Below are 12,376 nucleotides of genomic sequence, written 5' to 3'. Positions count from 1 at the left end.
AACGAAAAAAGTGTTTTTTCACATTCTCGTTAAGGGGGATGAGGGGGGGGGGAGGGGTCGGTTGGTAACGGATGGGATAATACGGCACATAAACCGAACAATAGACGTATATTCTGTGTTTCCAATAGATACATCAATGGCTATACATTAGAGTGGGTCAACGTTGTATGGAGAAACTTTAAATTTGATCGTATCAACCCGGAACAAAGCTTTTTCAATCTATATTAGCGTCAAAAACAACTGTGCAAAATTTGGGAGCGATTGAATGCGTCCCCGTATTCCGCATTGCGATTGAAATTTGTATGGAAGTTAATATGGGAAAACGTACTTTTTTGCATTTTACTCATAAGTTGAATTCTTTTGTCTATTACCATGTAACTAATGACGTTAAAGTATAGCCTAGGATATGCCGAAAAACTTTGCCGAAGACCGCAAAGTGATCTGACGCTTGTGAAAAAAGTTATTCGCCTGGTAACTTAGGCCAAAAATTGAGATTTTATTATTGATGTTATTCCTTTACATGTTAAATGTTAAGTACCACCGGGCAATCTGTACCTTATAACTTTTTTCACAAGTGTCAGATCACTTTGCGGTCTTCGGAAAAGTTTTTCGGCATATCCTAGGCTATACTTTACCGTTATTTGTTAGATTGTTTTAGACGAAAAATTTCAATTTAAGAGAAAAATGCAAAAAAGCCCGTTTTCCCATACTAAATTCCATACAAATTTCAATCGTAATGCGGAATACGGGGAAGCAACCAATCGCTCCCAAATTTTGCACAGTTGTTTTGGACGCTAAAAGGAGTCGAAAAAGCTTTGTTCCAAAAAATTGACTTTGTTGACCCAGTCTACTATACATACACCTCTGCTAATTAGTTAAGCGAGGAGCTCATCAACGTTTGCATTGTTGACAAGCACAAATGCTCGAGGCATGACACCCGAGTTTGCACTTCATTTACATACAAAGTAACAATCACCAGATTCACAAGGACAGCAAAGATCTTTGATTAAAGCCACTTGAGCTGTACCATTTTACAAAAGTCTACAAAGATCAATCGTTGCTGTTATTTAATCCAGAAGAATGATCTGACGTATCGTAATATGTAGTAATAAAATAATCGTAACCAGTAATCTGCTGTTAACCCTCGAGCGATCGCGCTGTTGTATTTTGTACAACATGTTGAAAAAATCTCGCTTTTTGTACTCAGCATTAGCGTGGTGCTGACGCAGGTAGTCAACCGCGCGAGTTACGGAAGGTTAAGATTAAGTCACAGTTGTTGTACTCACTAAGCATGGAAAGTTGATGAATATATCTAAGGTCGTTTATTTTGCGTTCAACGTCCAGCAAAAACAAATCAACTTTCGATTGGACGAATATATGCCCTGATATTTAGTTGGAAACTATTGTGAAATTTGATACCAAGCATCATAAGAATATTGTAGAATCTTTCAATCGGCAAGCCCCACACATAACCTAACCAATGTTCAATACAAAGTCAAAGACCATAGGGAATCGCGCCACTTGGGCGGTGGCTTCTATATTCGTCTGTTTTCCAACTCAGTCAAATTTGAACCAATTGACACAACTTTTGGAATGTGTTGAGATAGGTATAGTATCTACCCGTGTACAACATTTCAAGTCAATTGGTTCAAAATTGACTGAGTTATAGTGGGAAACAGACGAATATAGAAGCCACCGCCCAAGTGGCGCGATACTCTACCGTAGTCTGCCGCGATTGATTTACTGCCACTGATTTAAAATGCATCATCGCAGATCAGCACGGTCGAGTTTGCTCGCGGCGAGAGTTCGGGTGACAACCTGTTGTAGTCTTCAAGATCGCGCTTTTGGATCGTGCACGCGCGGTTTTATCAACTCTGCGTATATGGGGTGTGCCGGTGCGGTAAACCGTGCGCAGACAGGTTACGTCCATCCGTCCGTAGCCGCATACGATCCATAAAAGAAGGAAGTTTTTCGATTTGTGAATTATGGGCCAATTTAATAATGCCATATTTTTGTTCAACAGTGACTCGACTGGACTACAGCCGCGGTCTGGTCAAGGAAGATTTGTATCCATATTCCATTCGGAAAGCGAATTCGCGGTATTCTTAGTTCCATCGCCGGAGAAGGTTAATTGGAAATCTATTCTGGAAGCTATTATTACGTCAGCAACTAGCTACATTAAAATGTGTCATAAATTATTCAAATATCTCAATATCTCGGAAAGATCTGTACCAGATCAACGGTCGTCGCCGTTCCTGATGCTTTGTTTTCGAAATTGAGTAAATTTGTCTCTTTGTCCTCCCTGAATATATTATTATTTTCGTATTCCGTTCAATTAACATAAAACATATTCGTTGGCCAGTTGCGAACCAGTTTTCGGCTTTCATTATTTAATTGCTCAAAAAGGCGATAAAAGGGTAGCGATTCTTAAGCCGTTTTGGAGACACCTTCCTTATACAGAACGCGATCAGCGAGTTAATTAGAACAAATTCGGAAATTCTAATTCAAATTGGCTGAAATAATTTATTGGAGTATTTTTATAACGAGCTAATTATTTTATAAAAGCATGAGTTGAAACGAACGTCCCAAGCGAATTGACATTGTTTCGATATCAGGATAACGAACGTTTTAAGCCTAAATAACTAAGGGAGACTGAGGCAACTTGCTCCCTGGGAAGATGTGATCCCCGCACGTTTTCTTTATGAATTTAATAAATAGTTCGATTTAACAAACTAATTGGCCTTAATTATTTATGCAACGAGTTGAAAAATGAGGATTTTTACAGCACGGGTATGTAGTGCCTTTATCCAACGAGACTTGCCGAGCACAACAGTTCCATTTGCTCACACTTCGCTTCTTCCAGGTAGCGTTTTTTCATCCGAAAAAGGCAGGTCTGTTGTTTCTGCTTCATTTGTAACGTTCCACGTTCTACCGAGTTCCTTGCTGCAGCATTATCGCCTGTGCTGCGTTCTTCTTCTCCAAAATCGCTCTGCACTCCTCGTCGAACTATTTATTCCGTCGACTTCTTTCCACGTATCCGATAGTGCTCTCGACTGCGTCGTTGATGGCTGCCTTTACTGTACTCCAACAATCCTCTAGAGCGCCCACATGTCGATCAAGAGTATTGTTCAACTTACCAGGCTCTACCGCTTCCAAACCTCTGGAAAAACTTCTTCGTCCAGGTATTTCTGCATAGCAGATCTGAACATCCCGAGAGCATCTGCAATAGCTACTTTTAAGGCCAGGTGCGGAACTCAATACGGACCTGTGGCCATACCTACGCTAAGAGATTTTGCAATCCCCGCAGGTTGCTCATCGCCAGCACCAGTCCCCAGCTGTCCTACGAGAGGAGGCCATGGGCTCGATTCTTGACGCGGAAAGAGACCCTTCAACATCTCAGGAGACTGCTCTGCAGGAGCCATTGCACCTTATGTCTTGGCCACGATCCTGTAGGCATTACTTCACGGCGACCATCAAAGCAGACCTTTTTGCTTACGCTTACGCTTATCTCGGTCTTCAGCGCGACTTCGGCAGCGGCAAACACCACCCGTCGTTCATTTCGCTACTCATCAGTACCGCTCGCTGCATCAGCCGCCTCCTTGCAATCTCTTAAGTCCACCAGTACGCCTGGTGGTCTCCCATTCTAAGGGTGGACTTCCCTAGGCATGGTCGCATTGCATGCATGCCAGAGCACCGCTATCAGGGCTTGGTCAATGGCCATGGACTAGCCGCCCCTTCCTCTACCTGCTGTCTGCTGTTGTTGTTGTCAATACTGTAGCGAATATCCCGGTGATCGCTGTGAATGTAGGCATAACCTTCCCTCCAATTTGGGCAGGGGGGCCTATTTTGGGCACATGCTGCGATTGCTCAGTCAATTTCAAACCGATTGGCTTGAATTTTTGAACATGGCTACACTGAAATAAATTTTGTTGTGGAAACTACCGATTCCATAGTAAAATTAATAACCGCACCTATGATTCTCAACCGACAGCTATTTCCTGTTAATTCCACTAAAACACTGTCAATTTAACTAGCAGTGCTGTTAACATTACCAAAAATTATCTAAATTTAACAGCTGGGCATTGTATTTTTAACCATACCGTGTTGTAAGATGCGTGTCCAGGAAAAATTGACAATGTTTTGTTGTTGAGGCAACTACGCTTTTAGTCAAATTTACTGCAATGCATTGTAACTTCAATCATATTTCAGTGAACTTCACAGATTTTGTTGTCGGTTGAGAATCATAGGTACGGTTATTAATTTTACTATGGAATCGGTAGTTTCCACAACAAAATTTATTTCAGTGTAGATATTGTACCTACGTATCTGATCGTGTCCCAAAAATTAAGTCAAAATTGACTGAGTTATAGCAGCAAGTGCCCAAAATAGGCCCTCCAGCCCAAACGATCTCAGACCCTATAACCCATACACTTAATTCCGATCCATCAAGCGTCGCAAGAATCAGTCTAATCAGCTTCGCCGGAAAACCATGTTAGATCATTATCTACCATATCTCGTTTCTCTTTAATAACTCATACGCCACCTCGAATTCAATAAACAGGTGATGGGTCTGCAAGTTGTACTCTCGAAATTTATCGAGAATCTGTCATAGACTGATCCGTCGTTGATCGGCCCTCACGAAACCCCGCCTGATATTCGCCGATGAAGGACTCCTCAATTGAGCTCAGCTTTCCGGACAACATTTTGTACGCTGAATTGAGAAGTGTTATTCCTCTGTAGTTCACGCACTGCAAATGAGACCATCCAACCAACTAGCCGGCAGTTCTTCGTCTTCTTATACTTCAATATAATACGGTGTAAGAGCTGATACAGCTGCTCACTAGAGCGTGTTTGAGAAGCTCGGCAGCTTGGCCGTTAGTTCGTCCTTCCATGCAGCATTGTTGTTCTTCGGCCCTCTAATGGCTGTCTTGCTTGAACTCATCTAGAGTTCAAGGTTCCTCTGCGAGCCTGTCCGTCGTCATCGATTTCAATTTTGTCTGTCGCTCTTCCACTCCCACCGTTACTTTGTCTGTTAGCAAGTTTCCATCACGGTCGTTGCACATGACGGGATAAGGCATCATTTCCGAATACCATTGACAGTTTCGTAAAACCTCCTCATATCATTCTGTTTCATACTCTACTCTTGCTACTTTTGCTTCCCTATATCGCTCTCTGCACTGCTGAGTCCCCGACACCAGCATTCGGTTTCTAGCAATATTCTTCTCGTCCGTTACCTTCTGGCACTCGTCGTCTTTAAGCAGTGCCTATCACCTCCCGCGCTGACGTACTTAGCGGTCTATAGATAGACCCAGAGAATGTTAGGATTATCGCCAACATTGATCTAACTTATCAGCTCTTCCAGCTTCTGGTGATAGTCTGATATCGTATCGTCTGCTGAAAACCGCTGGATGTTGAAACGCATCGATTGCTGATTCGTAGAGTCCGATACGGTTAACAACCAAGTTCGAATCTTTCTAACTACGAGATAGTGATCTGAGCCGATGTTGGGACCCGAAAATATTGTAACATCAATGACATCCGAGAAGTATCGGCCATCTACCAGCACATGGTCGAATTGGTTGCAAACTTCGCCGTTTGAGGGTCTCCAGATATGCTTGCGGGAAACGGTACAGAGTCCATCATTGACGTGACCTTCTGGAGCCCGGACTATAGCTTTAGCTCGGACTGGAGGGTCGACGATGAATGCCCATCTGTCACTGTGGCACACTGGCTGACCTCGCGCTTTGACAAACCGGCATTTGTGGAGCGACTGCTGTGGGAGGATAACATAACAGACGAATTTGTGGTAACATCCACTATCTATCCAGCGATGATCTAGTCGGAACTCTAAGCCGTGTATGTGACGCTACAATGCCAAAGCGATCCCTATCCAGAAATGAACGCAAACCGGTATACTGGTGGTGTCCAGAAATCACAGAACTCCGCGCATCGTGCCTAAGAGCTAGAAGGAGGATGCAAAGAGTCGTACCGAAAGGACCGAAGTGAGGTCTAACAGGGCGGCTAAACTGACGCCGAACAAAGAGTCCCCATGGGGTGATGCCTACAGAGTAGTCATGGCCAAAACGAAGGGCGTGTCAGCACCCCTAGAACGATCCCCCGAGATGCTGCAGAAGGCGTTGTTCCCGCGCCACGATACAAGACCATGGACCCCCGTCCCTTATGGCCAAACCGTTCAAAGTGAGGTCGGGGCGGTGACAAATGACGAGCTCATCGCAATAGCGAAGTCGCTGAATTTGAACAAGGCTCCGGGTCCGGACGGTATTCCAATAGTAGCCATCAAGTTGGCTATCGAGGCTAGCCCTGACATGTTCAGAATGGCTATGCATATGTGCCTGGCTGGACAGAGGTGACTTTCCAGAGAGGTGGAAAAGGCAAAGATTGGTTCTACATACTGCCCAAACCCGGGAAGCCACCTTGTGACCCGTCGGCATACAGACCTATCTGCCTTCTAAACACCACCGGGAAACTGTTGAAAAGGATGGTGACGAGGCTGGCGGTCTATAATGAGAAACTCGATGACTCAGGCCTCTCGGATAGCCAGTTTGGCTTCCGAAAGGGCCGATCGACGGTGGGCGCTATTAGGACTGTAACCAAAATGCCCGAGATAGCGCTCCAAAAGAAGCTAACGGGAATCCGCTATTGCGCGATCGTCACGCTGGACGTAAAGAATACGTTCAACAGGCGGATAATGGAGAGCTACTTCCAGAAAAGGGTGCTGATCTATGACACCAAGGAAGGCGAGAGAAGCTATAACATCACCGCGGGGGTGCCTCAGGGCACCATACTAGGCTAGGTACTACAGGGTGCGGCAGGAAAAAATGCGAAAAGTTCAAGGCACTATTACACGCTAAATATAGGATATATGTGTATTTTTTCATGACAGTGTATCAGTCAATGTCTATATTCTAGCACTGAAAAATAAAAATGAACATATTTGATGTTTAGCATGTGATAATGTAGGCCTAATAAGCGGATATCAATAAACTGCGCGCCCAATGGTCATTAAACAAAATGACTATAACAGTAACAAAATTAGCTCAAATTCGATGAACAACCACACTGATCCAGATCCATGTAGTTTCACATACCAGATGAAATAAGTACATATATTTGATGATATTGTAGAGAAAATCAAAAATTTTGTTTTATCAGATGCGAAATTTAGCGACCTGTGCGATTTTTTGCGGTTTGAAAATTCTGGTTGTCTTCATCTTCAGGCGCCGCCCTGTAAAGGTTAGTGACCAAAATGGGAAATTTTTTAATTAACTTTTCAGAAAACTAGCCTATTATAGATCATGGAACGTTGAACATAGATTGGTTAATGTCAAATGGACGAATATGAGGTTTGAAGTTGAAAAACACTTTCGCATTTTTTCCTGCCGCATACTGTATTGCAAAGCTGGTCGACTTTGTCGATGATATTACCCAATAGAGTTACTAAACTATAGAGGACGAATGTCGCTGCTGTTCCCTTTGTTCTTGCTCGCAAACATGTCGGGTATCTATCTATCAAACTGCATACTTCGCTTTGACACTTATAGCCCGGCCTATCTCCGCCAGCAAGAGATGTTTCGGCAGCGACGCCAGCGACATTCTTCCTCTATAGCTTACTACCTCTATTTATTACCCTCATGGTATACGGCGAGTCGATAGAGGAAGCGGAGCTGACAGCAACGCACGCGATAGGCTTATGTCGAATTCGTTTATTTGCACCGCCTGCACCGCTTTGCCACCGGGTGTAGCAAACTTGCACCGAAACCGTTCGTTTATTCGCAGGTACTGTTCTGTTTTGACACCCGATTGGCACCGGTGCAAGAAAATGCTACACCCAGTTTGAGCGCGGTGTAGCAGGTACAAAGCTAGTTTTACCAATACATGCATATCGCTGAACTTGTATCGTGATTTTGTTTTGGTAGGAATGATGATTTTCTCTTCGGCATTAGGTAAACAGTTTTCTTGAATATTCGTTTATTTTGAGATGTTTTAATTTCCAAACAGCAAATCTGTGCGTTTAAAAAAAATTTTAAACTTGATCGATGACATGATTTAACTTCTGAGGGATCTTAAAAATTTATCGGTAACATGAAATTTCAAAGAGTTGATTCAACGTACATTTTTCTCATCATTTTTTTATTATCGCAAATATGTGGATTAATTTAATGGTTTTAATCATTAGAATTTTCTGTCGCATGCTGACAACAAATATTGAATTTTTGAATTACATTGAACGTCAAACAAATGTCACAAAAGGATGGTTAAACCGTTTTTCATATGAGTTGCGTTTCAATATCGTTATGTTTTAAAAAAACATTTATTTATTTTCCTTTTTACGTTGTAGCTAAACGTTTTCTATTGAACTGTCTTTAACATTTTTTGTGTTAAATTTGTGCACGTAGATCGTTTACAATTGTATGTTAGCATATTTTTTTATTGAGCAACGGAAATTGTTAAATTCTAAAAAGTTGCTTTCAATTGAAAATTTTTTATATTACAAAAATTTGAAGAAGATAACTAATGTAGGAGTGTTAAAACTTTGGATAACAATTTTCAAGTAACATTTATCATTACAAGTTTATCATGTACAAGAGGATTACTGAAAACTTTTAAAATTGTTGAATTGTATATAGAAAGTAAAAAATAAAAATAAATAAAAATAATTTTGTTCATCACGGAAATCATGAAACCATTGATTATGTTTATTTTTGATATCCTTTATTGTTTTTATTGACGCGCTCACGCGCTCTTACTAATACCATCATAAGCTGTCAACAAATTGCACCGAAACCGTTCGTTTTTCCGGTGTCAATTGCTACACCGGTGCAGTGCACCGTCGGGAATAAACGAATTCGACATTAGTGGAAGACTAGATGAGGTCGACACCTGTCAAGACAGTTGGTACTCGCGCACCATAACCACAGCAGGCGGGGGTACCACGGGTAGGTGCACGATCAATTCATCAATTCCAAGCGCTCACTGAATATTCTTGCAAAAGGGCAAGCATGGCGATCATGACGTTGTCGAAGATAATGTCAAATAGCTCGGAAGTATCGACCAAGCGTAAGCTGCTCACGACAGTAGCGGTCTCCATACATCATACCCATAGCACTAGTGGTAGCATAGAATGAAGAGTGCTTCGAGTGATACGCCCTGAGAAGAATCTTCGGTGGTGTGTAGGTGTAGTTCAGCATCCCGAATGTTGTCAAAGCCGGAACGATACGATGGACAAGGGCAAGTTGCACGAATTCCAGACAACGACTCTGCAAAATTTATGTACAAAAAGGCTAGGAGCGCAGTGAGCAAGATGGGTAGATCAGCTAGAACGTTATCTGGCGATCATCAAGCATGATCGAGTATGGAGCTGCAAACCACCAATTTGAGAAGAATATACTTAGAATACATTTTGTTATGGCTAATAGGATAGCGTCAATAAACTAGGTATATGTTATTTTTTCGAACGACTTTGAAGCCATAAAGAACAAAAAATCTCTTACAGAAAAGTATTGATTTAAGAAAAAAAAAAAAACTGCAAATCGCCCAATAATAAAGTTCAAGCGTTACAAATCCGTATCCGATTCTGTTCTTTTCCATCCCGAAATCTTTTAATTAGTCGACCCCCATTTGATTCGTTCCAATATCCTTTGCTGTGGTCGTAAAAAGTCGTAAAATGTTTATAACCATAAACTTTACTCGAAAATCTGTGAAACAAATATTATAGAACCCACCATCTGTCCGACTCCGATAAGATCATCATTTGGGAGTGGAAAATCTGCTACAAAAGCTCCAAACACGACTTTCGAGTGGGATTAAACGAAACGTGCAACGAAAACCGGTTTCGGGAACAGCATATCTCACCTACATTATTGCATTATAAGCAAAAACCTGGCCGGGGGTCTTGTCCCCCTCCAAAAAAAAAAAACAAATGGCACCTGTTGGGGATGTTGCGCCAAATGGGCGACCGATGACTTGCTTCCCGTAAAACCTGCAGCTAATTGATAATGATCTTTTTTTTTCTGTCTTCTCCATCTACTTCATCTCTACAGGTGCTGGTGATCGTGTGTGGTTTCCTGGGCGTTACGTATGCCGCCAAGATAAAGATCCCGTCGAAGAACCGGAACGATGACCTGTTCTCGGAGGACGAGTTCACTTTCCCGGTGGAGGACAACAAGGATCCCACCATCTTCAAGGGGGACGTGATGAAGGCCGGTATTCTGATGGCCGAAGTCAAGAACCAGGGCAAGGGCAAGTTCAAATATGCGTGAGTATCGAAAAAAAAAAAAAATCACTGAATTGGCGGGATTCTCCGTTTACCCCCATTGGTTCAACCGATGCTAATCTGAACACATTTGCATGTCCATTTGTATGTTTATTTTCAGCGTGGAAACCGCGAACGGTATCGAAATCGAGCAGATCGGCAAGCTGAGGAATGACAACAAAACCTTCGTGGTCATGGGATCGTACACCTACACGGGAGCCAACGGCAAGCGATATCGCGTCCGATACACTGCTGACGAGTTTGGCTATCATCCCATCACCGAGCTGGACATCGACATCCCAGAGTAAGATTTCCTGGGAAAATTCCCATTTCAAATAGTCACTTTAACAATCTCCCACAGACCCGGCGCAGCCGCACCAGCTCCCATCAAACCCTCCACGTTCAAACCGAAGGCTACGACGACCACTACAACCACGACCACCGAGCATCCGGGGTACTCGTACGAGCGTCCCACGAATGGCTATCTGCCACCCACCAACGGTTACCTGCCGCCATCCAACCAGTACCTGCCGGCGAAGGACGCCAACGAGCCGCCAGTAAATCAACTCCCACCTCTGTTCAGCCCCCAGTACCGGGGACAGAATATTCTCTAATGTGTGTGTGGGCCTTAGCTGATAGCTGGGAGGGCTAGTGCTAGATAGATTTTTTGCCATTGCACATGACTAACATGATAATCCCATAGTCACACTCAAATCTCTCATAACAACAGAATAAAAGAAAACAGTAGTTGTTTAGGCAACAGTTTCCAACATTCTTCATTGATGGCGACACGTGTAAATATAGATTGAATACTCTCTAGGATTAGGATATTTATAACTTGAAATAAAGCTTAGTATGATACAAATTTGCGTTGTGGCTTGAGGCCAATTGCAACCATAGTGGAGTGATAGCAGTATAGTTCCGAGATAAATCACAGCCTGGCGAAAATGGAACGAAATCAATTCAGGAGACAAATAGAAAGCCTGTTATAGCTGGACACTGTACCTGTCTGTCAGTAACCCTTTCCTAGAATGTTTGATGTAGGAGATTCATCGGTATTTAATAGCTCTCAATGCTACTACTTTCCTAATATTCCTTCCCTTATTCCTTTTTATCTGTAAGGACGTGGTCGGTGCTAGTATTGATTCTTCCACTTCGCTACATAAACAACTCGTATCTCTCTAAAACAAAAGCTCTCATTTTTGAGTAACGCCCATGCCGCACAAGGACTGTGTTGGAAACACACATTTTTTAAAATTGCTCATACGCTCACATTTTTGCAAAATATCAATATTTTTCGGTATTTGAAGATGGTTTATAAACCCAGTGAGGTTGCCATGTCGAAATTATTGCAAAATACATGCTCATGTGAGCGTACGAGCAATTTAAAAAAAATGTGTGTCTCCAACACAGTCATGTGCGGCATGGATGTTTACTAAAAATGTGCAAGCCGAACACATTTTTCAGCGAAGGCGTTTTTGCGTGATGGTCTCGGGGCAGCGTTGTGGGACAATAAAGTAACGACTTGTTTCCAGTTCAAGGGTTGTTTATTGAATGTCCATCATTTTACAAATTATCTTACGTCTAGCCTAAGTCGCCACCTACTATGATTATCTAATCTAACCTTATTTACCACATTTCGGCCATCCTGACTACCCGATGTCCTCATCGACATTTGGATTATTTGAATTTAGTTCTACTACATTATTAGGAGATAACCATAATTCCATATTTCCTGGTGAACACACTGAATTAAATGGGATGCTAGATACTTGAAACCCATATATATCCGAAACTACATAACGATCATTTGGTAATTTTTTTTGGATAACATATGGACCTTTGAATTTTTCCATCAATTTTGAAGACGAAACTGACTTGAGAACAATAAAATCACCTACCTTGTACTCAGTTACATTTTTCGCTTTTTGTCAAATGCCGATTTATTATATATTTGATTTTTTTGTATGCTCTCCTTTGCCTGGTTCCGTACAGATTGCAAATTAATTCTGTTGTTGTTATATTGTTGAAAATTATTCACAAATGCTTCTAAATTATGATTTATATTTATATCTTTTTTGAAATGATCCAAAAAGCAAAACA

General features: G+C 42.1%; 1 protein-coding gene across 1 annotated transcript in view; it reads left to right on the top strand.

Annotated features, from left to right (window-relative positions):
* The window catches only part of LOC109422046 (pupal cuticle protein), a 30,641-nt gene extending 19,469 nt beyond the window's left edge, over nt 1-11,172 (top strand). The window contains exons 2-4 of the mRNA XM_019696681.3: nt 10,062-10,276; nt 10,395-10,577; nt 10,635-11,172. Of these exons, the coding sequence (XP_019552226.2) occupies nt 10,062-10,276; nt 10,395-10,577; nt 10,635-10,887 (651 nt within the window). The 3' untranslated portion in view covers nt 10,888-11,172. The remainder of the gene's footprint in view (nt 1-10,061; nt 10,277-10,394; nt 10,578-10,634) is intronic.
* The last annotated feature ends 1,204 nt before the right edge of the window (nt 11,173-12,376 follow it).

Source organism: Aedes albopictus, chromosome 1, assembly GCF_035046485.1.
Source record: "Aedes albopictus strain Foshan chromosome 1, AalbF5, whole genome shotgun sequence".
In the NCBI taxonomy this organism is placed as follows: domain Eukaryota; kingdom Metazoa; phylum Arthropoda; class Insecta; order Diptera; family Culicidae; genus Aedes; species Aedes albopictus.
Note: the sequence above shows the minus strand (reverse complement) of the source record. Positions and strands in the feature narration are given on the sequence as shown.